The sequence below is a fragment of the Chelonoidis abingdonii genome, chromosome 2 (genome assembly GCF_003597395.2).
Source record: "Chelonoidis abingdonii isolate Lonesome George chromosome 2, CheloAbing_2.0, whole genome shotgun sequence".
Lineage (NCBI taxonomy): Eukaryota > Metazoa > Chordata > Testudines > Testudinidae > Chelonoidis > Chelonoidis abingdonii.
Window position 1 is genome coordinate 264,594,815 of NC_133770.1, and position 21,549 is coordinate 264,616,363.

The following is a 21,549-nucleotide window of genomic DNA, read 5'->3' on the forward strand; positions in this document are numbered from 1 at the left end:
TGCCTTGAAAAGTGTTCCAAAATGTTTGCTTATAGAGTTTGAAAAATAACTTCTTATATCAAATTACTAAAACACAGATTACTGTAGTGTGTGTTAAATCTTTTATATCTCTGTTGAATATAAAATTATAATATGATGTTTTCATTGCATTCAACTTTTAATTAAGTTATAAATCAGGAAAATAAAACTAATTTTTCACCTCTAATGTTAAATCCCTGGATTGCTGGTTTCTAAGTTTTTCCATTTCTCTGCGGAATTTTGATTCTTTTACTTCAAAGCCACCTAATTCAGTCAAGATCTTTAAAAAAAGAAAATAATAAGTTAGTGGTAGAATTTAATTAAACAAAATGCAGTCTACGATCTTCCACAGAGAAAATACATACCGATCCAGGCTCTGCTCCAACATCTTCCATGAACACTCTGCCAAACAGTTCTAAAGAAAGGCGCCAGCGTCCTAACAACATATCATGAGAAATAACCATTCCCATGAAACTACACTGGGGCCTGGTAGAACAGAGAGAAAAAACAAACCTGTAATACTTAAAAAATGCAAACACTAAGTTAACCTCTGATATTACTCAGTTGTATATTTTTACTTTTGTTTAATCACTGCATTCAGAATAATTCCCTGATTTTCTAGCACCTAAAAACAGGAGCTTCAGGTCGGCTCATGTTCTGGTTTGAACTGAAAGTTTAAATGTAGAGGCTCAGATACTAGATAATGTTTTCACCTCTCTTTAAACATGAAATCATTTGTTGTTAAGATCTGGACAAAATTTAAACTTTACTGGCATTGTAAATTATTAACAACAGCCATCACCTATAATAAAAGTTTTAAGTGATAAAACTGAAAGCTACAATAAGGGATATGATTTTGTTGTAAGAGATCCTGAAAAATACAACTCAGAAATCAGCTCACATGCAACTTATGGCATTTTTCCTAGTTAAGTAATACATAGGAGATGGAGTAGATGAGCTTTCACAAATTACTATTCATTGCACAAAGCTGGCAAGAAATACTTCAAAGCCTGCCCAATTAAATAAATCCATGCCTACCAAGTTAGTGATTATCATTTATTTATTTTTTAAAATAATGGAGGAGTAAGCAGCTGTCCACTTTGTCTAATTTTCAAATCCTTCCTAACTTCTCCAAAGAGACACCACTCTTCCTGAAATTCTGCATATCATCTCAGGATACGCTTTTTCAGGGAATTGTGTAAGAGTCAGAGTTTTAAAGTTATTACAAAACTTTAGCTTTGTTTACTTTAACATTATTCTAATACTTTTCCCCATTCATCATCTCTTCAGATGGGCTGGCCTAGAAACTCCAGATTTATTTTGCTAACCTAACAGAGAATTGCCTTTTAGGATTTTCTTTTTTGGAGGGCGTGTATGTGAGATGAATGAGGAGTGTTAGAAACTGAATTTAAGTGCAAAAAGAGCATCATTTTTAAAAAGCATTTATAGATATATAAAAAATGACCTTATGACTCCAGTTGCTGAGCTGAGCCAGAAGCAAGAGTGTGGGAGTGGAGAGGGGGCATATGGAAGAGTGACACGGAAACACAATTTCAGATTTAGGAATGGAGGTTTTGGGAGAGGCGGTCAAAAGAAGGGGTCATATGTAGAGGAGACAAAAAATGGTGTGTCATGGGAAAATTAAAGGGATAACAGAACCACAGAGAAGAACATCACAGAAGATGGCACAGAAGTGGGTGCAGGACAACAGGGATGTTACAGGATGCATGTTCAGGGAATCTGTCTTACTTGCCAACCCAACTTAACTGTATGGCACCCAAAACAACTACACAATTCATTAACAAAAACATAACTATTTCCTAAACGAGGCTAAGGAATGCATCAGCGATGTCTTATCTCTTAGAAAATATATTCTGTCTTCCAAGTAATTCTTCTACTTCAAAACCCCCTCAAAAATAGGAAAGTTCTGAGGTGAACCACTTTCCTCATGCCATATAGTCCTTTACTTTCTATCTCACCATGCAAGTAACTTCTCCCTATCCAGTCTCAACAATGCCCCCCTTTGCATATATACATACATAAAGTTAAAATTACTAGGGGATTGGAAGATTGCTTTTCTTTATGAAGAAATCAGTTTCCAAGGCACTTTAAAATATGGTATGTTACTACTATTATTCATTACAAACAGTAAACATACTAATTAGCCATATCTATATATATTTAAACAACTGACTATATTTCATAATTCCAAGGAGAATGTTTACTTATGCATTGATAAAAATATTACTCAAACATAAAAATGGCACTCTGATCTATGCTAATTAATCCTGTGAATTATGTAGTTATGAAATATTTAGCTCTAAGTTTCATATTATTTCTTATATATGTACACACACACTATTTCAGAACACAGCAAAGGGGCACAATTTAGGTTCAATGAGGAGTTGTAATTTGCATGGTGAGATAGGAAGAAAAGGAGTACAGACACTCCCTAGGTTACACAAGACCTGACTTACAAATATTTGCACTTACGGAAAAAGTTCCATAAGCCAGAAATAGGATTTTTGAGTTGCAGAAATTTTTGCGTAATACACGGGTAAATGTTTCCGACGTACGCAAAATCTGAGTTAAGCAAGGCTTTCTGGAACGGAATCATTGTGTAAGTCAGGGAGTGTTTGTATGAGCAAAGCTGCTGCATCCCTTAGCTGTTCATTTTCAAACATATTTATTTAATTTAACTTTAATTAATTCAAATAAGTTTAAATAAAACATTTTTAAAATACCAACCAAACAAAAACAACATGTAAGTAGAGGAATTATTCTATAGAAAGTATAACATTTTTAGGTGTTAAGCAGACTTCACTGCTATACATTTCAACATTAACAATTTCATAACGGCATGGTTTTTGTGGATTTTTTCCCCCAAGGATGCTTCTAGTGCTATAAAAGAGGCTGGATCATTACTTTAGAGACCAAAATCTCATCTAGAAGAGGCAGCAAAACAAACCGAGCACCAGCTTGTCCACCCTTCCTAAGTACCTCAATCTTCTCTACTGGAGGGCACTAATAATGAAGGCAGTTGAATCTCTAAGACCATCAAATGATCTTTGGTACCCAGCTGAGACTCTCAGTACAGAGAGTAGTAGTGCCAATTCCTGCGTGGAACTTGGCTACTTAGAAAGTCAATTAATCCTCCTCTGGACACAAACTATGTAAGAAGTAAAAGGCTTCCACTCCAGTTCATCTTCCTATCCACCTCTGCTCAACTGTCTGTACTACTTTACATCCAACCAACTTTGAAACTGTTTCAGAAGAGTCCTGAGTATTTTTCAGTCTCTAAGTACTTCCAATAGTTTCTTACTAAAGGTCTGAAACACCGTAAGATTATATGCTAATTTAGCACTATTTTATAGAACAATTCTATTTTACTCCTTGAGTACCTGAATGATGTAAGAGGTGGCCCTTCACTCTCTGTCAGTCCTATCTCTGCCAGCAAGCTGCTTTTCAGCTGTGCTGCAAGATCGTGAGCTGAAGGCCCTGGTTTTGAAGTCTCAGATTCTTCTGTCGGCACATTTTGTTCCTCTCCTTCCTTCTTTTGCCGATTTTGCATGCTCATAACATTTTTTAAATTGGCTGCATAAGACATTTTGGTTGGAAGAACCTAAACACAGAGATGTAATTTAATTACATTTTAAAAACAGACCATGAACTTTTTCAAATTAGACATCCTGAAGGAAATAAAAAAAACTGAACACTGGCCTTCATGAGCAGATGAATATGCTTCTACCACAATTTTAGTGTGTAAAATTTTAGAAGATCCTTTGTGTAATTTTCCTGTTGATTTTCTTTTTTTTATTTATACAGAACTTCACTTAATGTATGATAGACTTAGCTTGTCCACAGACCACACACATTGCAGAATTTCGAGCACAAAGGCACTTCAAGATGGCAATAGTTCAGGCTCTGGATGATCTTAGTAGGAATTCCAGAGGTGGGAATTTTTTATTCCCTTTCCCTCTCAAATAGCTTTGATTTATTAGCATTTCAATTAAATCCCCCAAAATTACTGTAGCCTTGAAAAAATAACGAGAGCATGCACTTGATTATTAAAGGTATCTATTTAAAATAAGTTGTTTTTTCAAACAGATAAAAATATATTAAGAACACACTTTTGTAAGTTTTAAAATTTTACCAGGCTATTTTAGACCCACCACTATTTTAAAAGTTATCATCATGCTTTTCCTGTGGTGAAGCATTCACAACTGTCCTATTTGTTTTAAAGGGATTACATTGTATTATTAGCTTTCATAAACCACATACTTTGAAATAAAACAAAAATTCCTGTAACCGTACCTCAAGGCAGTTTCTATCCACTGTTACTTCCATTAAGCATTTCCCACTGTTGGCAGAGGATGAATATAAACCCTGACTTGGACGGCCAAATAGATCTTCTTTTCTAGCATTTGGCTGAAAATTAATAGAAGCACGCTAAGTAAACAACATACTTTAGTTAGAAATGAAAAACAAGCTACAAATAAGTGTCCTCAAGCATACAGTCTCTGGTGTCACCTGTAGAAGATGTGGCTGGTCTGCCAGGGGGATGGCTTCCGCCAGAGGAACTTCAAATGGATTGGGTGGAATACAACCAAGGAATGTCATGGAGTCTGACCGTCGGAAGAATGGATGGTTTTGGCCAGTTTCTGCTGGGAGGGAGTCATCATCCTTGTCATTAAGTGTAGCACCTAAATATCAGAAAAGTTTTTACTCTTAAAAAACCTTCGGAAAGGTTATACAAAATTTACCTTAAGAGCACATTAAGGATGAGAAGTGAAGGATTTAAAAACCAAGGAATGCCAAAGATGAAATTAAATATACTAGAGGATCACACATTTTGTAGCTTATGTAAGATGAACTGGTAGTAGGAGGGACAAGAACACAGTCTCTATCCCTAAACCTGTAGTAATTTTACAAGATACTGCCAGTAAACCTAAATTTTATTAAGGCCTTTGAGCTGCTCCTCTTCGTTGTTCCCCTTGACAGTGCCACTTGGTGCTGCAGGCAGAAGTCTGAACAGTAGCACTGTTACATCAGAGGTAACTCAACTAGTCACTCCTTTCATTCCCTTCAGTTACCCTAAACCTAACCTTGCTGGGCTGCTCTGGTCACCTCTCCCTTTGACCGTGCCCATTCGGTGCTGCCACTGTTTAGATAAATTAGAACAGTTTTGACTGGGCAAAGATAAATGATCTTACCTGAGCCAGGAACAGTGTGGAGAAGCAAGTCCCACACAGTTTGGGATCACCATGAAGAAGCCTAGCATATCAGACTTTCTGATCTTTTTAGAATTGAATACAACAGGCAGAAAAAAGTGAAGCAACTTCCCTTACCGTCACAAGTCAGTTGCAGGGCTGGAAATACATTCCAGATCTCCTATCTCCCCAGTCTGAAGTCATGTCAGTTGAACCATGCAATACCTAACTGGCATTTAAAATGGCACCACACAGTATCTGAGCACTGGTATTTTAAATTGGGTGCAGAACAACAAGCCTGCACCTTCTCTCCCCACACTCATTCACTTGGGAAAATAATCCCAAACAAATCACTCAGTTTATGGATTCTGTGTTCTTGCAAAATGATACTTTCCCAGTTGTGCTAGCAACAATTTATACCAACTTGGAATCATGAGTCCTGATCAAGTTCAAACTTTTGTTACCACTGTAAAAATAATATAGAAATAATTCAGCTGCAATCATCTCTCTCTACTTTGAGGGGGGCATCAAATAGGAAGACACACACACTTAGAAGATGGACATGAAATTTTGTAAGGTGATACCTGTAAGTGGGTTATTACTAAAAACAGAGCTTTATTCCAATATTTGTTTGTTCCGTCCCACCATTTTACATGGTTTATTGGAGTAGCAAAATTCCCACCCAGGGAAAAAAAAAGTGTAGTTAAAGCTTTATTAAGTAGAGCCCTGTGCAGATACAAAATTTGTATCTGCAGCCAATCCGCAAAAATGGTCTGCAGATATCTACGGATATAAAGCGGATAGCCACAGATTTGTGGGGCTCTACTATTAAGCCAAAGGGGAAAAAGCATAAAGGATGTCCCATCTTGGCATATGGCAGAAATTCTCTCTCATACTAACTTTGATTTGTGTCATCATCATTTTCATGTTCTGAATCTTCATTGTCAAGACCCAGTTCCAAGAGCTCCCGAGTCCTGTAAGAGAATAATCAGTCAGTCCTCTTGAAGAAATTATTTTGAAAATATAACACTAATATCATGCAATAAAAATGATAGAATAATTAAAGGGTGGTTAGCCTACCATATGTGCAGTTCTCTGAAGATGGTGCCCTCCTAACGTCAGCCTAACTGGCCTCCACTGTGTTATACTGGGAGTTGACTCACAGAGTTTGAAGGCATTTCTTGACTACCCTTTGACACATCCCCACCCCACCCTCCACTGATGCACTCCTTCTGATTAATACCTAAACTGAGCAGTAGTTTCAAAAATTCAATTGGATGGGAGGGAGGGAGAGGAGAGAAATATAAGGGGTTCAGTTGCTTTGTATAAAGAGAAAAGGAATTATCATTTGCGTTAGGTTACAGAAGGGTTGTACAGTGGATACCACTGTGAAAATTATGACAGATCAGATACCTACAGGAGAAAGCTAAGATCTATAAATCCTCTCTGAGACATTTTAGTACTAAAAAATTGCATCTACAGGACACAGTTAAAAATGTACTCAAAATGTACTCTTTTGGCATGTCACTGATTTGACATACTTTTTAAGTTACAAATAGTTAACCCAGGGGTAGGCAACCTATGGCACGTGTGCCGAAGGTGGCACATGAGCTGATTTTCAGTGGCACTCACACTGCTCAGGTCCTGGCCACCCGTCTGGGGGCTCTGCATTTTAATTTAATTTTAAATGACGTTTTCTAAACATTTTAAAACCTTATTTAACTTTACATACAACAATAGTTTAGTTATATATTACAGACTTTAGAAACAGACCTTCTAAAAACATTAAAATGTATCACTGGCACATGAAACCTTAAGAGTGAATAAACGAAGACTTGGCACACCACTGCTGAAAGGTTGTCGACCCCTAAGTTAACTTATTCTTGTTAATTAATAGTAATCCTACCAATAACTTTCCAGATAAATTTCTTTCTGCAGTATGCCAAAGAAGTGGAGCTAAAATGGGGGAAGTGTGAAATGTTATAGCTTCTACCCTCTTTTTTAAATTTGAGGGAGAATTCAGAGGTCAATAAATGTACTGGATGAGAGACTTAGAAGAAGTGAACACTGAAGTAATCTACCTATAGGACGGGGTAATGCAGGAGCACAGCAGTACTGCAGAACCTCAGAAATGGAGGTTGTTCATAATTCTGAAACGTTCATAACTCTGAATAAAACATTATGGTTGTTCTTTCAAAAAAATTACACCTGAATATTGACTTTCTGCATCTTTGAAACTTTACTATGCAGAAGAAAAATGCTGCTTTCTCTTTACAATTTTTTTTTTTTTAGTAGTCTCTGCCGATGCCTGCTTGTGTACTTCTGGTTCTAAATGAAGTGTGAGACTGACTGATCAGTTTGTAACTCTAGTGTTCGTAACTCTGAGGTTCTACTGTAGTACATTTCCCAAGATGTCTTGCTGATGTACCTCAACCTTAATTAAGAGCAACTATCTTTAGGCCTGACAAGATACTTCAGTCTCCGCACTCATTCTGTCCTTTGCCTCTAAGCAGAGACTGACAAAAGTTTGAATTAGTGCCCATTTTGATGGAGGTTTACATGGTATGAACTGTCCTTTGTAAACTAGATAGAGATTAAACACTTATTTCACACAGGCTACTGATCTGCCATCTGATGGTAATAACTGACCAGGGCTGGATTTGAATCAGTAACCTAGAAGTGAAAGGGTCTATATATCATTAGCAAATCTGACGAGCAATCACACAGTTCCGCTATACTAATGTAGTATTTACTTTCACATGATGGAAAAATCTCATGTTCTAGGTTTTTACAGTGTATTGGTAAACAGACACCTATGAAGAATGGTGTGAATACTTCAAAACTAAAATGCATCGCCTCAATGCAGACCTAAGCTCCATATTTTAAGGGACTGTTCCAATTCATAACCAAGAGGTCATATGACATGGAGTTGCAGACCCGGATTTATGGCAACAAGTTAAACTTAAAAAGAACAGGAGTATGTGTGGCACCTTAGAGACTAACATATTTATTTGAGCATAAGCTTTTGCAGGCTACAGCTCACTTCATCAGATGCACAGAATGGAACATATAGTAAGGAGATATCTACACATACAGAAAACATGAAAAGGTGAGAGTTGTCCCACCAACTCTTAAGAGGCTAATGAAGAGAAAAAACTTTTGTAGTGATGATCAAGATAGCCCATTTCAGACAGACAGTTTGACAAGAAGCTGTGAGGATACTTGTAATGGGGAAATAGATTGACTGTGTGCAATAGCTCAGCCATTCCCAGTCTCTATTCAAGCCTAAATTGATGGTATCTAGTTTGCCTATTAATTCAAGTTCAGCAGTTTCTCGGAGTCTGTTTTTGAAGCTTTTCTGTTGCAAAATTGCCCCCATTAGGTCTGTTACTGAGTGACCAAAAAGGCTGAAGTGTTCTCCTACTGGTTTTTGAATGTTATGATTCCTGATGTCAGATTTGTGTCCATTTATTCTTTTGCGTAGAGACTGTCCGGTTTGGCCAATGTACATGGGAAAGGGGCACTGCTGGCATATATCACATTGGTAGATGTGCAGGTGAACGAGCTCCTGATGACATGGCTGATGTGATTAGGTCCTAGGCTGATGTCACTTGATTAGATATGTGGACAGAGTTGACATCGGGTTTTGTTGCAAGGATAGGTTCCTGGGTTAGTGTTTTTGTTCTGTGGTTGCTGGTGAGTATTTGTTCACTGCAACTGGGACCTTTTCATGGGGGGGCAGGGTGTTTATCTGTCTCCTTACTATATGTTCCATTCTATGCATCCGATGAAATGAGTTTTAGCCCATGAAAGCTTATGCTCAAATATATTTGTTAGTTTCTAAGGTGCCATAAGTACTCCTGTTCTTTTTGCAGATACAAACTAACACGGCTGTTACTCTGAAACAAGTCAAACTTAGGCATTCATCAACGGCTGCCAAAGGCTTGAATCATAGTTCCCAAGTCGGAAATCAGCTTGGGTAAAATCCTAAAAATAAGTGTTGTGCTAATCTATCATGACAATTTAGCAATAAACATAAAACATAACAATAATGGCTATTTTGAGTTGCAACTGGAGTATCTCTTGAACAAATTCAAATTCAATAAAAACAAGAGTAGCCAAAACAACTTTAAAATATTCATGTCACAAGAACATCCCAACAACAATTAATGAACTTTGCAAGTAAACAGAAAAAGCTAAAAATGATAAAGTGCAATAATGAAAACTAAGAGCAAAATGGTATACAAGGACAGAGATTTATATTGAGTCTCCGTATATCTGGCAACCATAAGGAAGTATCAGAGACACAAAACTCAAAGGGGAAAGGAAATTAATGGGTGAAGGCTGTCATTTATACCCCCTCTACAATGATGAATTGTTCCTTCAAATGGGAGATTTCTAAAAAAAAAACTATTAGGTTTGAAAGCCAACACTTTATTCCACACTGGAGGCCACATGACCCAAGTAGTGAGAGGTAAATAGAGAACACACCCCTTTGGAAAGTACTTAACTATTATCAAATGCCAACATTTCTAACAACTCTTCTGTCAAGCAGAGAGACTGAACAACCATTAAGGAAAGCCACATAGGCACCTGGAAGGCAGAGATCTCTAATGTAATGATATTTCCTACTACTAACAGTTAGCCATATGCTTATATTGGTTGTTTTTGTCTCCAGTTCCTGCAAACATTTTTGTATTGATACCTTGTACTAACTCAGTGGTGCTTCTCTGATGTACCTGATGTCTGAGGAGCTACAGGTGCTTACACCAAATGGAATTAACTGCTATGCAAATTGTGTCAATGGCACATGGATCTATCTAATGCCACAAACCATTCTTCAGGTAGACTATTCAGCATCTCTTAGCACAATTAAAGCTAGCAGAACATTAAAGCAGCTTGGCAAAAGTTCTACTTGACCAGGGTATTATTTTTGAAAGTAAAATATTTTTTCATCACCACCATCATGAGAAAGATGTGGAGTAGACTGCATGTGTGGGCTGGTAAATTTTCAAGCCAACTTTATAAAAGGGTGATTTAAGGATGCTTCAAAGTTTTGCACACTTGCTTCAGTGACCATAAATGCATTTTACCACAGACAGCATGCCCAGCTTAGGACACAGTGCAGAGGCGAGCATGATGATTGCCAAGTATTGCTACCACAAAAAGAACAAATCTTTTGAAATTTTCAAGCTCACAGCACACTAGATTTCTGCTACGCTAGTAAGGATTTGTTTTTGCTAGAGTTGGCTTAATTACCTTTTCCGTTCCAGCTGAGGAGTGTCCAATGTTGTCTGTTGATTCATTGCTTTAATCCAATAAATAAGGGCCTGAAAAACATATGCTACGTGCTTCAGTGAGCAGACATCCAGAACAGGAAGAACATCTGAGTGCTCATCATTGTGAGAACGCATCAGAGAGAGGGCATAATTTAGAAAGTCTCCACGTGCTGACATCATTCCTTGACGGGCACTGAGCAAAGTAGCACGCCTGTTAGGGAAAAAATGTATATATGAATAGTGCTTAGACAGTATAGTGGTAAGGTGCCGTAGAAATTCTCATGTAAGTTATGTAAGGTATATGAATGTATATCCTCTAATACCTGTAATTCAAAGATACTGCAATACTACCAGTATTGGGAAATGAAGTACAATAATTAAAACACAAAACCTTAAGTTTAATATGTATAAATAGCCAAATGATTAAATTTGTGACTCTTGTATTTAAGAAAGGCTATGAATTTTAGGGTTATGACAAAAATCAGTCCTGTCATCAACAAGGAAAGCATCTCATTTACCAAAATATATATTCATATTGAAGACAGTAGCAATAATTAAGGAAGCCTCCTGTTACATTACAAAAACAGTTACACATCTGTGCTTGAAGTCCAGGTTCCAAAATGTCACAGCGAGTAAAGAGGTTAAAGTACAAAATGAACAAATGCATACAACTGAAACATGAAATGATATTTCACACCTTCTACCCTCAAGTGTTCTTAGACTAGCCTCCTCACGAGCTGTCATCCTCTCCCTTCTCGTTGAGTTCTGGGAAGCATGCAGGGGGTGGTTTGGATGTCCAGGGTCACCAGCAGATGCTAGTGCAGAACCATAACGCAGCTGAGCTTCAGTTGAGTCCATGATGCTAACCATCCAATTCCAAGTGGGAATAAGCTTTTCCTCTACATAGTTCTGAACAAAGATGAGACAATGAGTTAGCGGCATCACAAGAAAAAACAGAAAGGAAGGCAATTAAAGTATGAAGTATTGACACGACATTTTTAATTCACTCGGGTTTACTGTAAATACTTAAATCTCTCTATCATCTTCCATCTCTCTCCACGAAGATTCCCACTCCTGGAGAAGGTTAAGAAAGCTGCCAGAAAGATCCATTCTGCTGTTAGCTTCTTCCCATAAACATCACTACTCTAAAGAAGCCTGGAGCTCCCACTGTTCAACACCTCTTTACTCACCCCACCTTGGAATCTCTCAGGGTAATCTTCACCAAATACACTGACCTCAATCTTGGAGATCCCCATCTTATGTCATTCGATACTGATCTCTCACAAATGCATATATTTTTCAGAGTTCCATCTAAACTCTGATATTTCTGTTGCTTTGTAAGAACCATCTTCCCCCTCCAATCTCCCTCTAGTCTGTTGACTCCACAATCTTTATCTTCAACTCTGCTTTACTGTGCACTTGAGTCATTGACTCTACCCTACAGCTCTGTGCTGTCATTTTCTAACTCCTCAATCTGTTCCCTTGATCCCACTCCACCTAATGTCTCATTTCCTTACTCACTGCCCCCTCTTCAAGCTCTCTCCCTCCCTGCAGACTTCAAACATGTTCATGTTCAAGGGGAGGGTCTAACAGGACCCTCCCCTTGACCCCATTTGTGTATCCAAACAACAACCCAACTCAAAAAATCCTCAAGTCTGGTCTATATACACACTGCTTGACTACATCATTTTTACATAACTTGAATGGCCCACCACCATTTCAAACTCAGTCAAAACTGTAACCTTCCCAAAACATCTCAGTTCACTGTAAACACTTTCACCATCCTACTGAGTTTCACCATATTAGTGCAATATTCAACTCCTCTCTGGGCTCCCCCACAGCCAACCAAGCTGTTGTAAGGCCCTCTTTTTTCTTCTGATCCATTTATAATGGCACCAATCACCAGAGAACCTAAGCACTGTTTCTCCTCCACAACTAAGACAGTCAGCTTTCTCCTCTCGTGTCCCACTACAGAAACTCCTTTCCACATCATGAGCACTTTTTGCCTCAATTTCTGAAGCTCTCATCTCTGTAGTCCCCATATCCCACCACACTGCACTATGGCCTATAGAAGACAGCATAGCTAAAAATCAACTTACTCTCCAGCTCCTCATATAGTGTCACTCCTCTCTGTGACTTCCTCTCACCTTTTGTATCAAGTTCCTCAGCTTCATCTCCAAATTACCGCTCCCTACTCCCTTTGCTTATGTTCCTCAAGCCTTCCTTCTGGAAGTCCCATGTCTATTTTCCAACCATTCTTTAAGTCTTCTTCCATGGTGCCTCAGACTTTGAACTCCCTTTTTCCCCACGTGCCAGCTGTGATCTTTCTACCCTTTCAAATTCTTCCTTATAGCTCATTTCTTCTATGAGTACCACCAAAAACTGATGTGCAATGCTCCAGGGCCTAAATTAAACCTGCAACATCAGGGAGATCGGAGGAGAAGAACACTGAACGGATCTAAGTGGATGGCTGAGGGAGGATAGGGGGTTGGTCCTGAAGAGATGTTCCCTGAACAAGGGCAGGACTCACATGCAGGGAGGCCTGAGGAATGGAACACTGTGGGGAGCTCTTACAGGACACCTGACCTGGGGGCAGAGGCAAGAATCAGGAGACTCGCCTGGAGAGTGGGGCCCTGGCGCAGAGGCTAAAGGAACTGGGAACACAATACTGCTATCGACTCTTGAGTTGGTAACCTGGAATATTCTCCTTGAAGAGGGTAGTGGGGGGAAAAAACAAAACAAAAGAAAAAAATAAACCTGTTTCTGCATATGTTTATCGTGGGTTTGTTCCTGCATAGGTTGACTGTGAGTCTGTTGGGAATGATTTTACTGCAAGATGTTTTGTTTTTGTTTGGGGGCAGGGGAGGGGAACTACTGCACTGGTGTACAGAAATTATGCCCAGAGTTGAGTTTTGCAAGCCATAATACAATATTTCAAAAGCATTCAAACATGGACAGAAGGAGCTATAAAAATGCCAAGTAGCAATAACGCAAAGTTTGTGGGCACAATTTCAACTCTAAGAACTAAAAATTTTACCCTAAATGGTTTTACAGAGAGATTAGATTACTCTGAGTGAAACATGGATAATTCAATGTGTTAAAAATATTTAAAGTTCTACAGCAATTAACTGGAATGCAAATACAAGTTTTTTTTTTGTTTTTTTTTAAATGTTAGCAATGAAACCAGCATTGATGTCTAGAGTGTTCTAGTTGCTCCATACCTGCAAGTTTACTGCATCCTGGTAAGTCAGTTTCACTGCAGCGGGGATCTGGGAGTATACCAGATGATTGTATTTGGGAATCAAACCCATCAAATCAGATATCTGTCGGATCACAATGCTGTATGCCCTCGCTAAGCTGCTCGCAGATGTTAAATAGCTGCTCGCATTGCTAGCTTCTAAAGCTGCAGCTGCTGCTGCAGCACTTGTGCTGATGGTGCCGCTTCGACGTAAGTTTGATGGATCAATATAAATCAAACCTGCTGAACTTGCTAAAGATAAGAGAAAGTATGACACCATTAATGATTTTATATACCCTTTATTAATTCCTGTATTTGACAACAGGAAAAGTTATTAAACTAAAAACTTTTAAGTGATTAAACATGAATAATGTACCTGTACTGGCCTTGCAGCTCTAACAATAAAACTTAATACTAGTATCTTCTTAAAGCAGGAATAAATACTGTATTCTACTAATTTCTCAACAAAAGCTTAAACAGGCACAGCACTTTAAGACTGCGCATGTTTCCCTTAAGCTAAAGCAAAAAGATAATACAGTATGTGGTAAAAAACAACATACTAACACTTAATCCTGTGGGCTGATCTACACTAATGCTGTAAATTGACCTATGTTATGCTACTGCAGTTATGTAAGTTACATAACTGAAGTCCACATAACTTAGGGTCAACTTACAGCAGTGTCTACACTGCGCTATGTTGACTGGAGATGCGCTCTTGCCAACTTACATTTCGCCATCGACTTAGCTTGTCTTCATCAGACCTGCTAAATCGATACTGCTGCATAGATCGCAGCACTGCTGATTTAGCAGGAAGCATAGACAAGCCTTATTAAACAGCAAAAACAAAGGAAAAAACCATTTATAAATGATGTACGTGCATTCTCTTTGCCGAGACTTGCCTGCTGGGGCAGATGTACTTGATGGAGCCGTGCTAGTTGTTCTCTGATTCTGGGTGTTACGTACAGCCCACTGCATTGAACGGGGAGCTTGGGCAGCACCATTGGCATGAGAGCTATTTGTGGTTCGCTCTAGAGGCTCATCAAGCATGAAGGTCTCCTGCTCTATGTCATCACTCTGGCTACTGCTGCTGTCTGAATCACTGGAGTCATTTGACTGAGAATCATCCTCAGAAAAAAATGCTGGAACACTGCTAGCACCTATGTAGGAAAACAGTGTTTATTGTAATTCCCTTATAAGCAGTGATGCACAGTCAGACTATTGTACATATATAATAAGTGTTTGAAAACTTATTCCTGAAAAACAACTATAATTGTAACATTCAAGTACCACGCTTACAGAACATCCAGAAATGCTTTCTAACAAATTGTCCTTAAAATACTAGTGCTAACTTTCCATGATAGTTTTATGGAAAGGCAATCAAATTAGTTTTACTTATGTTTTGAAAGAAAGTTAAATGATTAAGGAACATTTTAATTAAAACCACAGTCCGTTTCACTAACAGGTAATAGAGCAGAAAGTCAGTGTACAAGATTGACCTGTTTTGACTAACTCTGATTTAGAAGGATCCTGCTCCCAAACAAGAAGACAGAATAGTTGCTCTCTAACTCTACTTTTAAGTATTTTTAAGTTACATAGGGAAAAGAAACATTAAAACTTTTGAAGCTGACTTTACAACACTCCCAGATATTTTCACACTGATGCTAAACAACAGCTGCACAGCAACAGAACATAGGCAGAAAGCCATACTACAAGAGCCCATTTCTCTTAAGAGGGCTGCACGCTGCCGTCGCAATGTAGACACATGCAAACATTAAGTGAGAAAAACAGAGGAGGAGCAGCTTTAGAGAGAAGATTACAGGAGGAAAAGTCTCATTTAAATGCTAAGGGTTTTCCCTACAAATTTGGGGCAGAACTAATTATTTCCCCACATTTCTCCTACATCTGTTTCCTGTCCTTTACGGTCTTTGGCACTAGGCAGCATGTGAGCCTTCACAGATTTTGTACCAGAAGGTAACAAGTGAAGTATCTCCCAACCTGTATTTAATCAGTTAGAAACTTTCCTTTAACACATATGCCTAAATCCTGGCTTCCAAGTTTAAATGAAGAATGATGCAAGAGAGGATGAAATGGTGTACCTGCTTCTGATCCTGCAGTAGCAGCAGTCACAACACTTCTACGCCCGCTAGCATTGTCCTGATTGCTGTGGTTACTCTCACTGTCACTTTCTGTTTCAGCTGCTGCTAGTAGATCCAGCTCCATGTCACTGCCTGTAAAAATGAAAAAATACAATGCTAACATCTAATGCTTACAAGAAAATAATTTAATATCAAAGGAATTTGTGTAGTGCTGTATATTTACTACACCTCACGCTTATAACAGAGCACTAAGCATCTTAAAGCCATCTCACTTCTACACTTTTATTTCTACTAAGTTTTGAGAATTAAGAAATCATTATTAAGAACTCAAGCCACAAGATGCTACATTTAAAGTGGCACTTCCAGCCTTAATTCTGCTCCCTGTCCATATGTATTACATAGTTTTTAATTACAGGATCATGTTCTGTTTCAATAAATAAAATGTACATATAAACTGAGTATCTGAATATCTTGGGAGCAGCTGAAGCCTTCAGGAAATCAGAGTTTGATAGTTTCTAGTCACATTTCAGTTTTGGACAAACCCAAATCTGGTTAAATCAAGATTACCTGCAAATAAAATGGTTCAAAAAGGAAAAGCCAGGGCAATCCTACCTTTAGGAACATAGAAAATGCCATATTTCATCAGACCTTTGGTCCATCTAGGCTGGCATACTGTCTCTGACAATGGCTGGTACCAGACAATTCAGACAAAAGCGCAACAGTTCCCATAACAGACAATTATGGAAAAGTTTGCCATAGGAAGAAATCTTTCCTAACCTAACAGTTTGTGGTGGTCTTAAGACCTCAAATATAAAAGGTTAATATCCCTCTGATTTTTCTATCTGATATAAATGTATGTTAGCAGTTCAAATTATTCTTTCCAACCTGTATCACTAAGCATTTGGCAATATTGTATTTTGTTTAACATCATGTTATTCATTTGCCTCGCTTTACGTTACGTCTCCTCAGTAGTCTTGTCTTCTCTAGTCTTGACTAACCTAAGGTATTCACCCACGAAAGCTCATGCTCCAAAACGTCTGTTAGTCTATAAGGTGCCACAGGATTCTCTGCTGCTTTTACTAAATAATAGTGCCATCTAAAATTTTTGCCATCACCCTGTTCACTCCACTTATTACATCATTAATAATTGTACTGAATAAAAACCGGTCCTTTTATGAATCCTTGGGGCACCCCACCTAATCTTCTCATATTTAATACTATTTCTACTCATTTTTTAATCTGTGCCAGTTTCTTATATTGAAATAAGTCTCACTGTTCTGTAATTTCCATGAGCTTCCATAGCATCCTTGTAAAAAAGGAGTACAGCACTTGCTATCCTCTAGTATAACAACTGATTTCAATGTGAAACTGAGTACCTTTATTAGCAATTCAATCATTGTATTCTGAAGTCCCTTCAGAACACTTGGATCATCAACATCATCAGGGCCTAGAGTCATTTGTTAGTCTTTTAACTGTCAATTTGTTCCGTCACTTTGAAACCTCAATCTACTAGTGTCCAATTTATTAGCTGAAAAGCAAAGCTATGAAGTTTGTATTGCCTCAAAATTCTCTGTGGTGAAGACCAATGCTAAGAAGCCGTTAGCTTCTTTGCAATACCTTAGCCTCCTTAATTGCTCCCTTTATTCCTTGGTAGTTCAGCAAACTCATCTATTCTTTCACAGGCTTCCTGGCTCTGATGTATTTAAATTTTAATTTATTACTTTCTTTATGGTATATTATTGTTGGAGCATTCGCAGCTGCTATTCATACCTACATTATGTTTTTAGACATACATAAAAACAACATGCATCCTTTTTCTTTGGGAGGGAACTTGTTAAAGGACAGTTACCTGTTCCGTAACTGGCGTTCTTCAAGATGTGCTGCTCAGGTGTATTCCACAGTAGGTGTGCGTGCTCGCCATGTGCAGCGATGTCAGAAGTTTTTCCTTTAGCAGTACTGTACTGGGGGAGCACTGCTGCGACCCCTGGAGTGGCGCCTCTGTATCGCGCTATAAGGGGTGCCGCACTCTCCCCACACCCTCGGTTCCTTCTGACCAGACAACTCCGACAGAAGTGAAGGAGAGTGAGATGTAGAATACACCTGAGCAACCATCTCGACAGTTACCTGTTCCATAACTGATGTTCTTCCTTTCTTCGAGCGATTGCTCAGGTGTATTCCACAGTAGGTGACTCCAAGCTATGTCTGATAGAGGCGGGTAGGAGTTTAAGGGTTTCCGGGACGCAGTACCACCCTACCAAACCTGGCAATCGCATAATGCGAAGAAAACATGTGGACAGAGGACCACGTGGCAGCCCTACAGATGTCATGGATCGGGATGTGGGCTATATAGGCAGCCGACGAGGCCTGAGCTCTCGTTGAGTGTGCCCTGACGATCAGTGGTGGGGGAACCCTTGCCAGGTCATAGTACATGCGAATGCACAAGGTGATCCAGTGAGAAAGGTGCTGGGTGGAAACTGGTTGCCCCCTCATACGCTAGGCCAATGCAACGAACAGCTGTGAGGATTTCCGGAACAGCCTGGTCCGGTTCAGGTAGAAGGCCAGTGCCCTACGCACATCGAGCACGTGAAGGCAACGTTCCTCGTTGGAGGAATGAGGCTTAGGACAGAGCACCGGGAGGAAAATGCCCTGTTCCATATGCAAGGCGGAAACCACCTTCGGGAGGAATGCGGGATGTGGGCGAAGCTGGACCTTATCCTGTGGAAGACTGTATATGGGGGTTCCGGGGTCAAGGCCCTGAGCTCCGAGACACGTCAGGCTGACATGATAGCTACAAGGAATGCTACCTTCCATGACAGGCGAGACCAGGAACATGTGGCCAAGGGTTCAAAGGGAGGTCCTGTGAGATGGGATAACACTAGGTTTAGGTCCCACTGCGGAACGGAGAACCTAGCACATGGGAACGAACAGTCCAGGCCTCTTAGAAAGTTGGAGGTCATAGTGTGAGAAAAGACCGATTGGCCCTGAACTGGCGGGTGGAAGGCCAATATGGCCGCCAAATGTACTCTGACAGAGGTGGGAACTAGTCCTTGGGTCCTAAGGGACAGGAGGTCATCAAGGATAATCTGGAGCAGTGCTGACGATGGGGATGTTCCCCGCTCCGTTGCCCACCTAGAGAATCTGGACCACTCTGCCAGGTACGTCTGTCACGTGGACGGCTTTCTACTTTCCAGCAGGACTCATCTGACATCCTCGAAGCACCTCCCCTCCTCCTCATCTAACCACTAAGCAACCACGCTGTCAGGTGGAGCGCAGCTAGGTTGGGATGGAGGAGGTGGCCCCCTTCCTGGGAAAGGAGGTCCAGACGAAGTGGTAGCCTCCGTGGGGGGGCCGCTAAGAGGTGCGGGAGGATCCCGTACCAGTATTGTCAGGCCCAGTCCAGGGCTATGAAGATAACCCATGTCCTGTCCATTTTACTTTTTGCAAGACCTTGCCGATCAGGGGGAAGGATGGGAAGGCATAGAAAAGCTGGCCTGACCACTGCAGAAGGAAGGCGTCCGAGATCGCCCCCTTCCCCACTCCTCCTCGGAGCAGAACTGGAGACTGCACCAGTTCTGGTCGGTTGCAAAGAGGCTGACCCGGGAAACTACCCACTCTCAGAAGGGCTGGTAGGTGACCTCCAAGTGGAGCGACCACTCATACTGGTGGGAGAAAACCCTGCTGAGGCGATCGGTTTGCACATTGAGGATGCCGGGTAGGTGGAATGCTTGCAGGGAGATATCTTGGGCTATACAGAATTCCCACAGGCTCAGGGCTTCCAGGCATAGGGTCGAGGAACAAATCGCGCCTTGCCCGTTGATGTAGTACATTGCAGCGGTGTTGTCCGTAAGGACGCTGACCACCTTCCCATGAAGGTGCATGCTGAAAGCTACTCACACCAACCGTATTGCCCTGAGCTCTCTGGCATTTATGTGGAGGGACAGGTCTGAGGCCAATCATCTCCCCTGGGTTTGAATGTTCCCAACATGAGCTCCCCATCCCAGATCCAAGGCATCTGACACCAGGTCTAATGACGGGGAGGCTTCCCAGAAAGGGACCCCTTGTAGTATATGTTGCTCGGGAGGGACCACAGTTGTAGGGAGGCAACTACCTGGGCAGTACCGTGACAACCTTGTCCAGCCCATCCCGGGCCTGAGAGTACTGAGAGGCTAGCCAGAGCTGGAGGGGCCTCATTCTGAGCCTGGCATGGTGGACCACTTACGTGCATGCCACCATGTGCCCGAGGATCTGAAGGCATGCTCTTACCATCATCACAGGGAAGGTCATGACCGAGGCAATGAGGCCTTCGAACCCTGCCTGGAAGGAGAGAGGCTGTGACCCTTAAGGAGTCCAGCATCGCCCCTATGAATTCTACGCGCTGAACTGAGACTAATGTAGATTTGTTCTCGTTCACTACTAGGTTGAGATCTGCGCATGTGGACAAGAGCAGCTCCACATGTGCCTGCATCTGGGAGCCGCCCTTGAGAAGCCAATTGTCCAGATATGAGAAGATCTGCGCCCCTTTTCGCTGGAGGTAGGCTGCTACCACCGCCATGCACTTGGTGAAAACCCTCGGTGCTGTGGATAGGCCAAAAGGGAGGACCGTGAACTGGTAGTGATCCTGCCCCACCAGGAACCGGAGGAAGCGCCTGTGCCCTTTGAATATATCCATGTGGAAATACGTGTCCTGAAGGTCCAGGGCTGCGTACCAACCCTCGGGTCCAGGGAGGGAATGACAGAGGCCAGCGACACCACGCGGAACTTGGAGCGGACCATAAACCAGTTGAGATCCCGTAGGTCCAGGATGGGCCTGAGCCTCCCTTTTGTCTTTGGGATCAGGAAGCACCGGGAGTAGAAGCCTCTGCCCTGGCAGTCTACTGGTACTCTTTCCACCGTCCTCAGGTGGAGCAGATGCACTACCTCCTGCCCTAGGAGGCGAGCAAGCTCCGGGTCCCTGGGGCTCACCAGGAACGGGGTGACAAGGTGGGGGCAAAGTGAACTGCAACACGGAACCTTTGGAAATGGTGCTGAGGACCCATTAGTCTGACGTTATACGGGACTACTCCACTCAGAAGGCAGAGAATCGGCTGCAGAACCCAAACTTGATCAATCAAGGGGGTTTCCCTGGCATCAGACCTGGTGCCCCCATGCAAATAGTCAAAACCGCCTCTTTTCCTGCCTCTTGCCCTTAGCGGGCCTGGGCTGCGGGGCAGAGCGGGAATGACGTTGAGGCAGACGCCGCTGGTGTCTCGGCCTCTTGGACAGGGGCTCGTATCTGCTCTGTGCAGGTGCAGCCGAAGTTTGCGGCCTGGGCTTGTCCTTAGCCGGCGAGACGTAGAGGCCCAAGGTTTGCAGGATGGTATGGAAATCCTTCATCCTGTGCAAATGGACATCCATTTGGTCCACAAACGGTGCTCTTTCGTCAAAGGGCAGGTCCTGTATGAGGGACTGGGCCTCTACCGACAGCCTGGACAAGAGGAGCCAGGATGCCCTGAGCATGGAGATGGCGGAAGCCATTGAGCAGGCTGCTGAATCGGCTGTGTCCAACGCCACCTGGAGGGTTGCTTTTGCAGCTGCCGCTCCTTCCTCTACCAGAGCCTTGAAGGCCTTTTTGTCCCACTCCATGAGGAGAGGTTCAAACTTTGGCAGGGACCCCCATAAGTTAAAGTCATACTGGCTCAGTAGGGCCTGATGATTGGCCACCCTGAGCT

General features: G+C 41.3%; 1 protein-coding gene across 26 annotated transcripts in view; it reads right to left on the minus strand.

The window, feature by feature from the left end:
• Positions 1 to 21,549, minus strand: part of UBR5 (ubiquitin protein ligase E3 component n-recognin 5) — a 152,771-nt gene that overhangs the window by 21,909 nt on the left and 109,313 nt on the right. For 17 of the 26 annotated variants that reach the window (XM_075063148.1, XM_075063147.1, XM_032771324.2 and 14 more), the window contains 11 exons: positions 15,842 to 15,973; positions 14,645 to 14,902; positions 13,729 to 13,997; positions 11,205 to 11,416; positions 10,488 to 10,718; positions 6,129 to 6,202; positions 4,549 to 4,721; positions 4,333 to 4,467; positions 3,420 to 3,640; positions 384 to 504; positions 200 to 298 (listed from right to left, as the gene is read on the minus strand). In XM_075063148.1, the coding sequence (XP_074919249.1) occupies positions 200 to 298; positions 384 to 504; positions 3,420 to 3,640; positions 4,333 to 4,467; positions 4,549 to 4,721; positions 6,129 to 6,202; positions 10,488 to 10,718; positions 11,205 to 11,416; positions 13,729 to 13,997; positions 14,645 to 14,902; positions 15,842 to 15,973 (1,925 nt within the window). The remainder of the gene's footprint in view (positions 1 to 199; positions 299 to 383; positions 505 to 3,419; positions 3,641 to 4,332; positions 4,468 to 4,548; positions 4,722 to 6,128; positions 6,203 to 10,487; positions 10,719 to 11,204; positions 11,417 to 13,728; positions 13,998 to 14,644; positions 14,903 to 15,841; positions 15,974 to 21,549) is intronic. The other 9 variants (XM_075063145.1, XM_075063144.1, XM_075063143.1 and 6 more) reach the window with 1 other exon arrangement.